This window comes from Zalophus californianus, chromosome 9 (assembly GCF_009762305.2).
Source record: "Zalophus californianus isolate mZalCal1 chromosome 9, mZalCal1.pri.v2, whole genome shotgun sequence".
In the NCBI taxonomy this organism is placed as follows: domain Eukaryota; kingdom Metazoa; phylum Chordata; class Mammalia; order Carnivora; family Otariidae; genus Zalophus; species Zalophus californianus.
In genome coordinates, this window is record NC_045603.1 from 102,002,857 (window position 1) to 102,018,250 (window position 15,394).

General features: G+C 48.9%; 1 protein-coding gene across 1 annotated transcript; it reads left to right on the forward strand.

The window, feature by feature from the left end:
* The first annotated feature begins 296 nt into the window (after positions 1 to 296).
* TEX52 (testis expressed 52) lies at positions 297 to 9,139 on the forward strand. Its single transcript, XM_027594470.2, has 4 exons — positions 297 to 389; positions 1,463 to 2,040; positions 5,547 to 6,066; positions 9,119 to 9,139. The coding sequence occupies exons 1-3, from the start codon at positions 318 to 320 to the stop codon at positions 5,842 to 5,844; spliced, it is 948 nt and encodes a 315-aa protein (XP_027450271.2). The 5' UTR covers positions 297 to 317; the 3' UTR covers positions 5,845 to 6,066; positions 9,119 to 9,139.
* Positions 9,140 to 15,394: the final 6,255 nt, after the last annotated feature.

Consider the following 15,394-nt stretch of genomic DNA (forward strand, 5'->3'; position numbering starts at 1 on the left):
AGGACCACCTCTACCCCAACCCAGGACCTGGAAGCGAGGCCTTTTCTCTTCCTGCCCCTCCTAGGCAAGTCCATCCCCGGAAGCCCCTCTGGTTACCATCTTTTGCTAAAAACATATGAGCCCTATCCCCTGCCTGTCTCACCTGGAAGGCAGCCAAGGGCCCAAGGGACTGATGAGCCCTCCCAGGGGGAGGTAAGGGCTGCCTCCTGCGTCACCATCCAGGAAGCATCACCATAGCAACCCCAACAGCAAACAATGCTGCCAGGAAAGTCTTCCCTACAAAGCGGCCCCTCCTGGCAATCAGGCCCACAGGGGGAATGGCCAGTAGCCCACAAAGACAACCCAGAGGGCGGGATGATCCACCCCATGTCCATAAACCTTTCTTACAGGTAGGAGGTGGGGCCCCATCTCCACAGCCTATCTGTCTGCACTCTGCTGGGCTAAGGGCTGTCCCCCTGGGGTGGGCCATACTTTCTTCTGGTCAGTAGGTCTGGCCCAGAGCTCTTCTACCGTCTTCCTCTCTTATTCCTATGGTATTGTGAACACAGCTCAGAACAGAGAAAAGGAGATGCCTGGTTATTACATCTCCCAGCCCCACCTACTGGGGCGGTCAGAGAGAAATGACAGCGGAGTGGGCCCAAGAGACAGGTGAGTTTTTGGAATCCAAGTTCTAGGGTGGAAAGGAGGAGGAGGCATTTTGGGTAGCACAGGAGATGGCTCGAGTCCCAGCTCTGCCCCTCACTGACCTGGCAACCTTGGGTGACTTAGTCACCCTCATTTTGTCTTGCCTTTGGTATCTCAAGGAGATGGGACAATTAACAACACTTTGCTCATAGGACTATGAGGCTTAATTGAGTTGTGGATGTGTTTAGCACAGTGTCAATACATAGTGGCTACTGTGGATTTCACAGGAGGTGGGACACAGGAAAGGGAAGGAACCAGCTTTCTAGGTGTTTTCCATACTTGCCTGTGTTTGGATGAGAAGTGAGGGAAATGCACGGATGACAGAGAAACGAGTAACAGGACGAGTCCGGGAGAGAAGAAACCCTGGGCTGCATTCTCTGGAGAAAGATTTTCCTCCTCCGTGTTGCTTAGTAAGGGGCATTTCCCCCTCACAGTTTCTTCAGGCCTGATGTACCGTGTTAGGAGCACCAGTTCCAGGCAGGGGGTGGGGGTGGCAGCCAGAGTGGAGAGGACCGGTAACGTAAAGAGTGAAGGGCAGGGAGATAGCTGAGGAGAGGGGGTGGGAGAGAGAGCAGAAGGTGAGAAACCCAGGGGACCCCTACAGAACAGACAGAACTTCTGACGGCAGGGCAGGAATGGAGACATGGTTTTCGGCCAGGCCGCCAGGGTCCTGATGAGAATCTGGGGTCTGAGGAGGCCGGCCTCTTGTTGTCTCTGCGGCCGCTCCTGGGAGAGAGAGGCAGAGTGGTCCCCCAGGCTCCCGTTTGTCTCTCCCTAGATGGCCCACGCCAGCGAGCCCCTCCTGACCCACCAAACGTGGGCTCAACGTGAGTTCCTCCTCCCCAGTGAGTCCTGGGAGTGGCCCGGCTTCACCCGGCAGGCCCACCACCGGCTGGCCCTGAAGCCGCCGCCCTGCACGGAGGTCAAGTCTGAGGTGTGTCGCCGACTAATCTACCCTTCGAAGGATGCAGCACAGCACACCTGGGGCTTTCACACGTGGCTTGATGTGGGCCGTTTGCCTGCCACCTTTCCCACCAGGCCCGACAGGCCCTACGATAGCCACGTGTGGCGCTGGCTGACGGACCCCAGGGCCCATGGCTGCCCCCCAGCAGAGCCCCCCATCCCCCCTCCCTCCTGGGTGGGTCGGAACAGTTTCCTGAGCTTCATCTGCTGTACTCCTATCTTCGTGGACGAGAACAGGAAGAACCAGGTGATTGTCAGGACGATACAGGAAGTGAGGGAGCTGGAGAAACTCAAACTGAGGAGCGAAGTGAGGGCACCTCCACTCGACACCAAGGGCAACATCCTGTGCCCAGAGAACTTCAAGAAGAGGAGCTCCTTCCTCGGGGGCTCGGGGTTGGGGGGCTCACACAGCCTACTCATGTTCAGGTGACGCTCCCTCTCTCTCGTCCCTGTTTCTGATGGCTCCCTTGGTACTCTAGCTGAATGTGGCTGGAAGGAAGGTGTGGAGGCAAGGGAAGGCCAGCCAGGGGAAATCGCCTAACCGTATCACTAGAATGCACGGGGTACACCTAGGCGCTTAACACCTGCTAGGCCCTGGGGGTACAGACAAAAGTCATCCATTCCCTTCCTCCAGGGAGCTTAGGAAAGGCCGATACCTCCCTACAGGCTTGGAGGGGCAGCTAACAACACAAGCCCATGCACCCTATGTGTCCAAAGTGTGACACAGACAGTGAGTGTTGTAAGAATATCAGTTACTAATGGAAAGAGCTGAGAGCTATAGTCAGAGGTTTGGATTAAAGTCCAGACTTGGCAGACTGTTTAGTTCTTCCAGACCCAATTCCATCACTGATAAAATGCAGACGGTAAACACCACTTCTCCCTCAATGGGAGACGATAAAATAGGTTACCGGAGATATGAAAGCACTATACAAAAAACAGATGTTACTACAGAAATGCAGAGGAGGGAGGGGTCGCTGTGGGCTGGAGCATCCCCCCAGGAAGGCTTTGTGCGGAAACCGGGTGAGGGCTGGAAGGGCAGGAGGCCCTCAGAAAGGTGGAAAGAAGGGGATGGAGGGTTGACAAGTCTGAGCAGAGACAGGAACGTGAAAGGGGTTAATGGAGCGCCCTGCAGCTTTCCCTCACTGTCCACCGTGGGAACGCACAGCCCGGTTGTTCCCCGTACTGAGTCCCGTTTCCAAGGGGATAAGACAGGAAAGGGGGAATAAGGATAGAATATCTAAAATTCCAACCCCGAGGGCATTAACAGAAGCAGTGAGGGGCTGGAGGGGAGGCCGCGGAGATTTTTAATCTTTTCAAAAAATGCCAACAGTTGGTGATTTTGAGAGATTATTCAGGACTTTGGCTTCTGTCTGCAGCCCTTGCAGGACGGATTGTTGATTGCTAGTATGTGCTAACACTAGGCATACAAAGGTGATAAGACTTAGATCGCGCCCCCACCCAAAATAACGATAAAAATTAACTTCCGTGAAATGATAGTGCCAGAAGTTGTAATCACTTGAGATAAATATATTATTTATCACCTCCCACTACTCCGATTAGAAACTCTTACGAGCAACCCCATTTTACAGATGGGGCATCTGAAACAGGGAAGTCACTTAACTCGCCCAAGTTCATATGGCCAGTAAAGGGGCAGAGCTGGGATTCGAACCCAGACGGATCAGTTCCGGAACTGCACGCCTAACCACTTTCCCTCTTGCCTGACTGGGGAATCAGACATGTTCACCGCTACTTCTGATGTGATATAATGTTCTATAAAGACAGCATAAGAAAACCACAATTATCCACAAAAAGAGCTCAGCGCAGTGCTGGGGGTACAGAGAATGTGTGTGAGGGCAGGAGCTCCATGGGCTCAGGAGCCACCCACATCTAGGTAGCAATCTACCCAGCTCGATAGCAAACTTGCTGTACCACCTTGACTTTCTCTGAGCCTCACTTTACCCAAGTATGTATTGGAGATGTACCTGGTACCCTGCAGGGTTGTTAGAAGATGAGAAGGCGTGGTGTCTGGCATAGAGAGGGGGCTCAGTAAATCGTGTCATTAGTACGGCATCCCCATGAGAGGAGGATCCTTGTTTCCCTCTGTTTGTTGCTGGAGGCCCAGTCACTGGAGCCAGGAATGAAGGAGTCCCAGACAAGGTTTTGCGGTTCACAGAGGACGTGGTACATGAGCTGAACCTTGAAGAATGTGTACAAGTTCACCAGGAGGGAACAAGACAGAATGGTGAGAGGAAGGGCCCATCTCGTCCTGTTGTTCCTTCGGAGCAGTTCTGTAAGGGGTTAAAGTACCTTTAAAAATGTCACTAGATCGGAGGCGCCTGGGTGGCTCAGCCGTTAAGCGTCTGCCGTCGGCTCAGGTCGTGATCCCGGGATCCTGGGATCGAGCCCCGCATCGGGCTCCCTGCTCGGCAGGAGGCCTGCTTCTCCCTCTCCCTCTCCCCCTGCTTGTGTTCCCTCTCTCGCCGTGTGTCTCTCTCTGTCAAATAAATAAATAAAATCTTTAAAAAAAAAAAATGTCACTAGATCGGAGGTGCCTGGGTGGCTCAGTCAGTTAAGCGGCCAGCTCTCGATTTCAGCTCAGGTCGTGTTCTCAGGGTCCTGGGGCCGAGCCTCTTGTCCAGCCGCCTGTCAGGCTCTGCACTCACATGCTTGTGGATTCTCTCTCTCCCTCTCCCTCTGCCCCTCCCCCTGCTCATGCTTGTTCACTCTCTCTCTCTCTCAAATAAATAAATCTTTTTCAAAAAAAAAGTCTCTAGATCAGCGAGAGGGCACATTTTGAGCGTGAGAGGGTTCGGGCAGAGCCAGCCCCTGGCAAAACCACTGGGAAGTGGGTTGGGCATGGGTTGGAGGCCTCGGGGCTCAAACCTTCCACCAGCTGAGATGTGCCGGTACCTGTTGGAGGAAAGGGGTATGCAGAGAACAGAGAGGTCAAAGGAGAGGTCCAGACAGGTCTAAGCTTCACGATGCCCACGATATTGCTGGGAAATAGAATATTTATACATAAACCCAGCCGTTCTCAACTCTGGTAGCACATTACAATCACCTGGGCCTCTTTAAAAAATGGTGAGGTCTGAGGCCCGTTCATGAGATTCTGATTTAGTTGGCCCGGGGAGTGGGCAGCCTGAGCACAGGAATTTTTTAAAAAAGCTCCCTAGGAGTGATTCTAACATGCAGCCAGGCCTGAGTATGTCTCATGTAAACCAAAGACAGCAAACGGGGACATCTGCTGGATGAGCTGCAAAGCATGTTGAAGCACAGCAAATTTGCCACTATTCAACTGTTTTTTTTTATTTTTTTATTTCATTTTTAAAGATTTTATTTATTTGAGAGAGAGCACAAGCGGGGGCTGGGGGGAGAGGCCAAGGGAGAGGGAGAAGCAGATTCCCCGCTGAGTAGGAATAAATAAATTAATTAATTAATTAATTAATAAAATAAATTTTATAAATAAAATAAATCTCAAATAAATAAATAAAAAATCTTTAAAAAATTTTTCTTTTGAGAGGAACATGAAGAATTATAAATTGGGGGTCTTACCTTTGTAGCATTGTGAAAATAAACTCTTATTTATTAATTTTTTTTTTAAAGCTTTTATTTATTTCTTTGACGAGAGAGCACAAGCAGGGGCAGTGGCAGGCAGAGGGAGAAGGAGAAGCAGGCTCCCCACTGAGCAGGGACCCCGATGTGGGGCTCGATCCCAGGACCTTGGGATCCTGACCCGAGAGGAAAGCAGAAACCTAACCAACTGAGCCACCCAGGCGCCCCAAAATAAACTTTTATTAAGCTATGAGAAAAGCATCATGCTTTCCTTTCTTACTCCTCCCACCATGGCCACACCTCTCCTTTGACCTCTCTGTTCTCTGCATACCCCTTTCCTCCAACAGGTACCGGCACATCTCAGCTGGTGGAAGGTTTGAGCCCCGAGGCCTCCAACCCATGCCCAACCCACTTCCCAGTGGTTTTGCCAGGGGCTGGCTCTGCCCGAACCCTCTGCCCCATTACCAGGAGAGGGTGCTAAAACTGGCCTTGCTGCCCAGCGCACCCCTGAGCCAGGACCTTGTGAGGAATTACCAAACCCTGATAGAGAACCGGGTGGCCTTGCCCCTCTGTCATCTCTCCAAAGCACCGCCGCCTGGTAAAACCTTAGCAAGGAAGACAAAGAGAAGACCTGGACAGATCTAAAGATAGAGCCTCCATCTGGGCGAGGACTGTGGTGGGCTACAGTGTTCTCAACCAGTACACCTTCAGCAAGAAGCCTCTGGGGTGGCTGAAGGACTGGCTTCTGCACAACAGAGCCTCACCACCATCCCTCCAACTGCAAGCCACCTCTGTCCCCCAGGCTCCTAGAGACTCTACTGAAACTAAATTATTATCTGTCTTCCTTGGAGGACTCTCTCATAGCAGGTGGGAAGATTGAGTGAGGGTAGAGCAGGGACAGCAGAGGGGGATCCAGTTTTTAGGGACAGAATGAGGAGTGGGGAGGAAGAAGGGGTGTGTGTGTGTGTGTGTGTGTGTGTGTGTGTGCGCGCGTGTGTGTGTGTGTGTGTTGGGGTGGGGGACGAGGCACTGTAAGCAATATGGCTATGAAGTTACCTTGACTCCCATAACCCATTTGGAATAAAACTGGGATTGGTCAGGGTACAGGAAGCTTCTGAGGCAAAATAACTTCGATTCCCTACCTCCCTAGACCATGTGATGTCTGGACAAAGACCAGAAGCAACTCTGCTGGGTTGCCATTCCCCCACAGGGTTTGGGAGCCGAGGTCAGGCCAAGACTGGTGCCAGAGAATGGAAAAGTCAGGGCTGAGGAAGGCTGGCCAGGTCTCTGCGGAGGGACAGAAGTAGAGCAAAGTAGAGATTCAAGGTAAAATGGTGGTCATCTCAGAGCATTATGTTAGGGCCTTGGGCCTGTGCTACAGGTAACCCCGGATGCCCCAGCTTTTGTTGTGGGGGGCCAGAGACAAGGGGCCTGAGGTGGAGGCAGGCAAATCCTGTTGGTCAGAAAGGTGCTGCCCCCAGCTAGGGTAGAGATTTGGTGTGGGAGGCCCAGGAGAAGGGGCAGCAGGGAGGTGGCTGGAAGGGGAGAACTTGTATGGTGCGGGCCCGCCTCACCTCCTCGTGCCCCTGTCCTACCCCAGGTTGGTGATCTTCCTCAGCGGGGCTTCTCCTGGCCTTCTGGCCACTGCCCTCTTGCCCGCTTTTCTCAAGCCCCCTAGGTACCTGGGAATTGAAACCCCACCAGGGTTCCAGCCCTGGTTTGACCACTAACCAGCTATATGACCTTTGGGAGGGGCATTATTACTCTCAGGCTTTCAGTTTCCTCATCTGCAAGGTGGGATTACTAGGGTACAAATCAGTGGAATAAAGAAAATAATAGAAGTGAAGTACCTGCAAAGTGTCTGGCCCAGTGTAGACCCTCCATAAATGAAGCCATCAACCAGTCATCACTCATAGAATAAAAACAATGGGTGGAATGTTGTTCAGCCATAAAGAGGCATTAAGTACTGACCCATGCTACGATGTGGATGAACCTTGAAAATGTGACGCTGCGGGGCGCCTGGGTGGCTCAGTCGGTGAAGCATCTGCCTTAGGCTCAGGTCATGATCTCAGGGTCCTGGGATGGAGCCCCGTGTCAGGCTGTCGGCTCAGTGGGGAGCCTGCTTCTCCCTCTCCCTCTGAACCTCCCCACCCCTCCCCACCCCACGCCCGTGCTCTGTCTCACTTGCTCACTCTCTTTCACTTTCTCAAATAAATAAAACCTTTTTTTTTTTTTTTAAATGATGCTGGGTGAAAGAAGCCAGGCACAAAAGGCCACGTATGATATGATTCTATTTCTATGAAATATCTAGAAAAGGCGAGTCCATAGAGACAGAAGGTGAGTTGGTGGTTGCCAGGCGCTGGGAGAGGGGCAAGTGGGGACTGACTGCTCAGTGGGTACAGGGTTTTCTTTTAGGGTGGGGAAAGTATTTTTGAACTAGATAGGAGTGGTTGCAGAACATCACGAATGAACAAAATGCCACTGAACTGTATACTTTAAAAATGGCAATTGTTTTGTTATGCGGATTTAGTCTCAATTAAAAACAATTACAGTAAATGGGGTGTGATAGAGAGTTTCCAGATTTCCTTCTGGTTCCACATCTGTGGTTCTCTTCAGTAGTCATTCTTCCTAACACTCCTCCCAGGATGTGTGGGCAGTGGGCGGGGACCAGAGCCCCGGGGGTGAAGGAGAGTCCCCTGAGTACTCCAGGGGAGTGACAGCTTGGGGAATGTGCCCCTCCTTCCCACTCTGGGTTAAGGACAATGGCGGAAAGCAGGAGGTCCCTTTACCTAGAGTCCTAACAGGTCAGGACTGGGCAGGCTGTGAGGACACAAGTCGAACCCCGTTAGGGTTTATTTATTTACTTATTTTTTTATTTTTTATTTATTTTTTATTTATTTTTTAAAGATTTTATTTTTATTTACTTGAGAGAGAGAGAATGGGAGATAGCACGAGAGGGAAGAGGGTCAGAGGGAGAAGCAGACTCCCTGCCGAGCAGGGAGCCCGATGCGGGACTCGATCCCGGGACTCCAGGATCATGACCTGAGCCGAAGGCAGTCGCTTAACCAACTAAGCCACCCAGGCGCCCTATTTTTTAATTTTTTAAAAAGATTTTATTTGTTTGTCAGAGAGAGAGCACAAGCTGGGGGAGCTGCAGGGTTTAGATGGCAAACCGAGGCCCATGGAGAAGCGGCTCGCTCGGGGCTACACAGCCAGGCATCCCCGCCCTCCCGGAAGCAGACGGGAGACACTGGGCTGGGGGCTGGGACTTAAGGGCCTGTGTTGTCATCCCACTTCTCTTCTATTATTCTACCTCAGCGACTAGCCTACCGATGCCTGGGTTTTGTTCATCCACACCTCGCATGTGTCGGTACTTAACGCCTCTTTATGGCTGAACAACATCCCACCCATTGTTTTTATTCTATGAGTGATGACTGGTTGATGGCTCCATTTATGGAGGGTCTACACTGGGCCAGACACTTTGCAGGTACTTCACTTCTACTATTTTCTTTATTCCACTGATGTGTACCCTAGTAATCCCACCTTGCAGATGAGGAAACTGAAAGCCTGAGAGTAATGATGCCCCTCCCAAAGGTCATCATCAACCTGCACAGTGAGAGGCCCCAGGGAAACTTAGAGGGTTAATATGGAGAGTTAGAGAGTCGGGGGAAGGAGGCCACTGGATTTCTCCAGAGAAAGCCTCCTCCCCCGCTGGCCTGGAAGCTACGGGAAGGCCGAAAGGTAAGGCGCACGTACACAGACTCCTGCCTTGGCAGACCCACACCAGTCCAGAGGCTGCTAGCCTCCCGTCGGGATTTCCACCCGACCCACCGCCTTTCTGCTCAGCTCTCTGGATAGCAACCTCCTTCCTGCTGGCAAGGGGGGACTACAGGATCATCAGAGGCCTTCTTGTCCACAGGCCAGCCTGAGATGCAGAAGCAAGACTCCTGAAATTCCTGAGCTGCACTGGGCTGTGGAGATCTGAGGGACAGCAATAGTATCCAGACCCCCTCTTGGGCCTGGGGACTCTTCCAAGGCGATCCCCAGCTCAGCCTGCTAGCAGCCATGAACACCATCCCCCTCACCCTGCCCCACATACACTAAGAAGTATGGAGTTCTTGAAAGCCTTTGTTGGGGTGGAGCGGGGGATTGCTCTCCCCGGCCTGCCTTAAAGATCTACTCTCTCACCGTAACTTTCGAGGGGAAGCAGAGTGAACATTCCTCCCCCAACATACCCAGCACACCAATCCCAGAACACCCCGTGCTCTGCTGAATGGCACGGGCTTCATGGACACTAATTAATCCCAGCACAGAGGCCTCAGAGCCATTTCTGGGTCAACACCTCCCCTTCCGCAACTTCCCTCTGCCTCAGGCAGATATTAATCTCATGAGCCTGACTCGGGGGTGGGGGGGATGGTTGGGGGGGTCAGTGCATGTCAGAAGCTGTGGGGCTGGCTGGGAACCCCTGGGAGGGGTGCAGAGCTAGCCACACTGTCAACCATGATCTTCAGTCTTCAGTCTTCATCTGGCTGTCTGCCTGCCTTGTCCCGTCTAATTGCCAGGCCTCTAAAAGCCCCATTGCTGCTCCCTGAGGTGACAAATCAGACATTCTTTCTCCCCCAGACTCACTTCCCACCTTCCTCAGGATCCTCTGGCCTTTTTATGTCTACTCATTGCTGACTCGCTTGCTCCAAGCCCTTCATCTTCTTGTTTCTCTATCAGCCTCCAAGCCCTCTCCTACGTGTGGTGTCCACTGACCTTTACTTATTTACTATACAAATAGTTGCTTCTTCCTATGTATCATCATAACTAGTGGTTTCGGCGGTCATTCATATAGTTGCCCATCTCATGGTAATCTCAAGCTGACACACTCTCTGCAGGTCCCAGGACAAAACCTTACAAACACCTCCATGTTGTTGCATCTTGCCATTGTTCCAAGCCGAAGGTCAAGGTTTTGCAGGTTAGCCTACCACCATTCTCCCCGGATGTTCAGTCAACACTGACACTAGGTATCATACATGGTTCCTAGCAAATAGCCAGTGAATTCTTTGGCACGAGTATCACTAGGAAATGGGGGTCATGGCCAGAGGTGCCAAGGGCCAGCCCAAAGCTTCAGCGAGGAGAGAGGGGAGAATGGAGGAAAATGGAAGCAGGAAAGAAAGCAGATAAACCCAGGAGGGAAGAGGAGACGTGCTGAAGCCAGAGGAAAGGCAAAGCAGGAGTCTCTGAAGCAACAAGGTCCAGCATGGGTGGAGGCGCCGGGCAGCTTTGTCAGATCCGCTGAGGGCATTTGCAGGATCCAGATTTTGGCACAGACCCCAGGAGATGAGAGGAATTGGCAAGTACTTCCTGTGGGTGCAAAAGAAAGGGGAATGAATAGACGGGGGTCTGGAGGGAGAGCCCAGGGCATTAGTTGGATTCTGCTGCCAAGTTCAGGTGGGGAACTCAACGGGCTGTTCTAGTGTCTCATCGCCTGAGTAGATGGGTTAATAATGGCACATTTCCTCCTGTGTCCACAGGAGTCCTGCCGACCCATTCGTTCAACTAATTTTGGCTAAGAAGAGAGAGAAAAGACAGGGGGGATAAAAAAACCCACCCTTAGAAAGCCTAGGGTCTGGTGGGAAGGTGGACAAGTAATTAAAAATAGTGTGAGAAATAATGTCAGAGATAACCAATCCAGTTGTACTCTGGGAGCAAAGGGGAGAGGCATCTGAGAGTGTGCATGTGTGTGTGCAAGCACACACGTGTGTATTGACATGTACAGCTCCCCAACAACAGCAAACATTTACTCAGCACTCATTACGTGTTAGGCAGTGTTTTGAGAACTTTCCAAGAATCACCCCGTTTAATCCTCACACTGTGAGGTAGGTCCCATCATAATCTCCATTTTAGAGAGGAGTAAACTGAGGCACAGAGCGCTCTTAACCAATTTGCTTTCCTGCCTCTCATTTAAACTTCATGGAAATTCTACAAATTACATGTCATTTCAATTTTACAGGAGAGGAAGTAGATTCCAAAAGCTTAAGCACCTCACTCAGAGTTAGTTAATAACTGAGTTGGAATACTTGACCAAGCTTTATCTGATTTCAAAATACCATGTTCGGTCTGGTTTCGTCAATGGAGATGAACCCTGGGATTTTCTGTGCCTTGGTTTTGCCATCCATAAAGTAGGAGAAGATCAACCAAGTGCCAAATATAAAACGTTGTCATAGTCTGGTAGTCTTTGGGGTGGAGGTAGGGCGATAAATTTCAAAATTGGCACAGACTTCCTGGGACCCTTGCTGGACAGGAGAATTCTGGAAAACAGCTTTATTCCTGTCCTCAGCAGATCTGACAGGGCCAGAGGAGAAAGCCCGAAATAGAGCTGACTGCCCTTAACCTTCCACGGGCTCAAGGGAGCTGTTTGTCTAAGCTCTGAATGACCCATTCTATGAAGAATATTCTGGGAATTTCCTTATGTGGCAGAGCAATGTCTGGGTGATTTCACCCGGCCAAATGAGCTCTCCTCCCCATCCCTACTGTCAGAGTTAAGAATCAGCACTACTCAAGCCTTGAAGAAAAAAGGCTAAAAAGAAGAGGTATAAAGATATTTAGAGGCATGAAAGCTTATCCCAAGGAAGGTGGGAACCAGTTCATCTCCATCAACATTGAGGCTTGGACAAGAAGGCAGGGATTTTGAATAATAGCTACAGGGATTTAGATTAGATATAAAGAAGAACTTCCTGAAAGAGCAGAGAGTTGCTCACACAGATTATATCAGGTTCAAGGAAATGAGCTGTGAATCTATTTAGACCAGTGCCATCCAGTAGAAATATAATAGACCTGTATATGTGACTTTAAATTTGTTAGTTGCCATATTAAAAAAAGTAAAACGTTGGGGCGCCTGGGTGACTCAGTTGGTTGAGCTTCTGACTCTTGGTTTTGGCTCAGGTTGTGATCTTGGGGTCATGTGATTGAGCCCTGCTCAGGGCTCCAGGCTCTGCTCAGGGTCTGCTTGAAACTCTTTCTCCCTCCCTCTGCCTCTCCCTGCCACCCTGCACTCTCATGCCCCCCCCAAATAAATAAATAAATTTTTAAATAAATAAAAAAGTAAAAATGGTGAAGTTCATTTAAAGATTTTATTTACTTGTCAGAAAGAGAGACAGCAGAAGCAGGGGGAGTGACAGGCAGAGGGAGAAGCAGGCTCCCCACTGAGCAAGGAGCCCGATGTGGGACTTGATTCCCAGGACCTGGAGATCATGACTTGAGCTGAAGGCAGATGCTTAACCAACTGAGCCACCTAGGCATCCTGAAGTTCATTTTTATAACATATTTTGTTTAATACAATAGATCCAAAATATTATCCATATAAAATAATGTAAACTATGTAAAAATAATTGAAGTATTTCACATTGTTTCTTGTATTGTTTTCAAAATCTGGTGTATAGTTTACACGTACAACAAAGCTCTCTTTAGACCAGCCGCACCTCAAGTACTCGATAACCATCTGTAGCTGGTGACTGCTGTCTTGGCCAACACAAATCTAGACTTGCTAATGATTGTCTGATACCCACTGGCAAGTATAAGGTGTGGTCTGGTTTTATCTAAAGGCAGAAAGTTCTCCAGAAGATCCGGAGCCTGTGAGCGTGAAGACCAAGAGAACCTTATGATCGATGCCTCTCTCTGCCTTCCTCATCGCTAGAAATACATCGCTAGAAATACTGCTGTTCTGGAACCCACACAGCAGCATTCTGTGTACTCTTTCAGTAGAGGGAATCCCAACCCTCTCAGGTCTGTCGGACTCAGGGTTTGGTGGCTTGTTAACCCTGGGGGAAAGAGCACTGTGCCAAGGAGAGCCAGGAAGAGGGTTCCATCCTGGAGTAGACAAGGTAACTCCATTCTCTCAATAGCTGGAGACAATGCTTTCTACCCCCGCTCATCTTCCTGGTGTGAGTGACTGGTCACTGAGGAGCCAGACCAGACAGAAGGGATGCAGAGGTGCAGCTCTACCCTGTCCGGGTGTGCGTGGGGACAAGCACCGTCCCAGCCTATAGCCTTTCTCACCTGCATGATTCCCAGTTCTCCGTGTGCGACCCCCTTCCTCCAGCTACGTGCACAGCCTCTCCCTCACCTTGTTCTCATCTATGCATGGTGTCATCTACCCATCGCCTGACCCCCATGGCTCTCTCATCACTACCTGTTGTTCTAAATGTAGTTGTTCACCATCTGCCTTCCTCCTTACAATGTGAACTTCGTGAGGGCGGGCCTTTCATCTGGTTCACCATTGTACGCCCAGAGCCTACCTCAGCGTCTGACATAGAGTAGGCGCTCAATAAATCCTTTTTGACTGAATGAAAGGAAAATTTGCTGTAATTCAGAGGAGAATCAATGCAGTGAGGGAGCCAAATCTCATGCTTCCATATTTTTCTCGCAAAATTTCTGAATTTGGATCCATTCACTTCACCATCTATGTGAACCACAAGATGGAAAAAATGAGAGGAAAATCTCCACTTCTACTCCTGATAATAGAAGACTGGTTTAATCTTCCTCAATAGTGCTCCTGGAAGTTTTCTCCTCCTGTGTCTCATCTTTGGAATTCAGTGTAGTTATTCCTTGCTAATGAATTGGTTTGTTGAGTTCTATAACCTTCAGGTTAAAAAATGACCAGGGGATGGGGTGCCTGGCTGGCTTATTAGAAGAGCATGCAACTCTTGATCAGGGTTTTGGGCCCCACACTGGGTACAGAGATTACTAAAAATAAATAAACTTAAAAAAAAAAATGACCAGGAGAGGGAAGTGAGGTAAGTTGTTGGCAAAGATACAGACCACCCGCTGAGTATACAAACTGGCCTCAGAACATTCCCTGGCATTTTTCCATTTCTCTCTCTCTATTTTTTTTTTAGTTAGACAAGCCTAGATTTTTTAAAGTCAAAGTACAGTTGACATATAATATTAGTTCCAGGTGTACTATATAGTGATTTGACGATTATATACATTATGCAGTGCTCAATCATGATTAAATGTAGTCACCATTAGTCACCCTACAAAGTTATTACAATATTAATGATTATATTCCCTAGGCTATAATTTTCACCCTCATGACTTATTTATTTTATAGCTAGAAGTTTGTACCTCTTAATCCCCTCTACCTGTTTTGCCAAAACCCCCCACCCTCTCCCCTCCCACGACCATCAGTTTGTTCTCTGTACTTATGGATCTGTTTCTGTTTTTTGTTTGTTTATTCACTTGTTTTGTTTTTTTAGATTCCACATATAAGTGAAATCATGTGACATTTGCCTTTCTCTGTCTGATTTATTTAACTTAGCATAAAACCCGCTAGGTCCATCTATGTTGCTGCAAATGGCAAGATCTCATCCTTTTTATGGCTGAGTAGTATTCCACTGTGTGTGTGTGTGTGTGTGTGTGTGTGTGTGTGTGTGTGTGTGTACACATTACATCTTCTTTATTCATTTATGGATGGGCACTTGGGTCATTTCCATTATTTGGCTATTGTAAATAGTGCTGCAATATACATAAAGGTGTATATATCTTTTTGAATTAGTGTTTTCATTTTCGGCGGGTGAGTACCCAGTAGTGCGATTTTATACCACATCTTCTTTATCCATATATCCATTGATGGACATTTAGGTTGCTTCCATATCTTGACTATTATAAATAACACTGCAATAAACATAGAGGTGCATGTATCTTTTTGAATTAGTGTTTTTATTTTCTTTGGGTGAATACCTAAAAGTAGAATTACTGGATCATATGATAGCTCTATTTTTAGTTTTTTGAGGAAACTGCATACTGTTTTCCAGAGTGGCTGCACCAGTTTGCATTCCCATCAACAGTGCAAGAGGGATCCCCTTTCTCCACATCCTCGCCAGCACACTATTCTGACTGGTCTGAGGTGATACTGTGATTTTGATTTGTATTTCCCTGATGATGAGTGATGTTGAGCATCTTTTCATGTGTCTATTGATCATGTATGCCTTGTATGTCTTCTTTGGAAAAATGTCCATTCAGGTTCTCTGCCCAAATAGGATTATTTGGGAGGCTTTTGTTATTGAGTTGTATGAGTTCTTTATATATTCTGAATATTAGCCCCTTGCCAGATACCTCGCTTGAAAATATCTTCTCCCATTCAGTAGGCTGCCTTTTTGTTTTATTAATGGTTTCCTTCTCTGTGCAGAAGCTTTTTATTTTGGTGTAG

Excerpts from the sequence above, each read along its gene's own strand:
- TEX52 (XM_027594470.2), top strand. The coding sequence starts at position 318 with ATGGCCAGTAGCCCACAAAGACAACCCAGAGGGCGGGATGATCCACCC. Across the intron at positions 390-1,462 it reads TCCATAAACCTTTCTTACAG|ATGGCCCACGCCAGCGAGCC; the intron begins GTAGGAGGTGGG and ends GTCTCTCCCTAG. Across the intron at positions 2,041-5,546 it reads TCCTTCCTCGGGGGCTCGGG|GTACCGGCACATCTCAGCTG; the intron begins GTTGGGGGGCTC and ends TTCCTCCAACAG.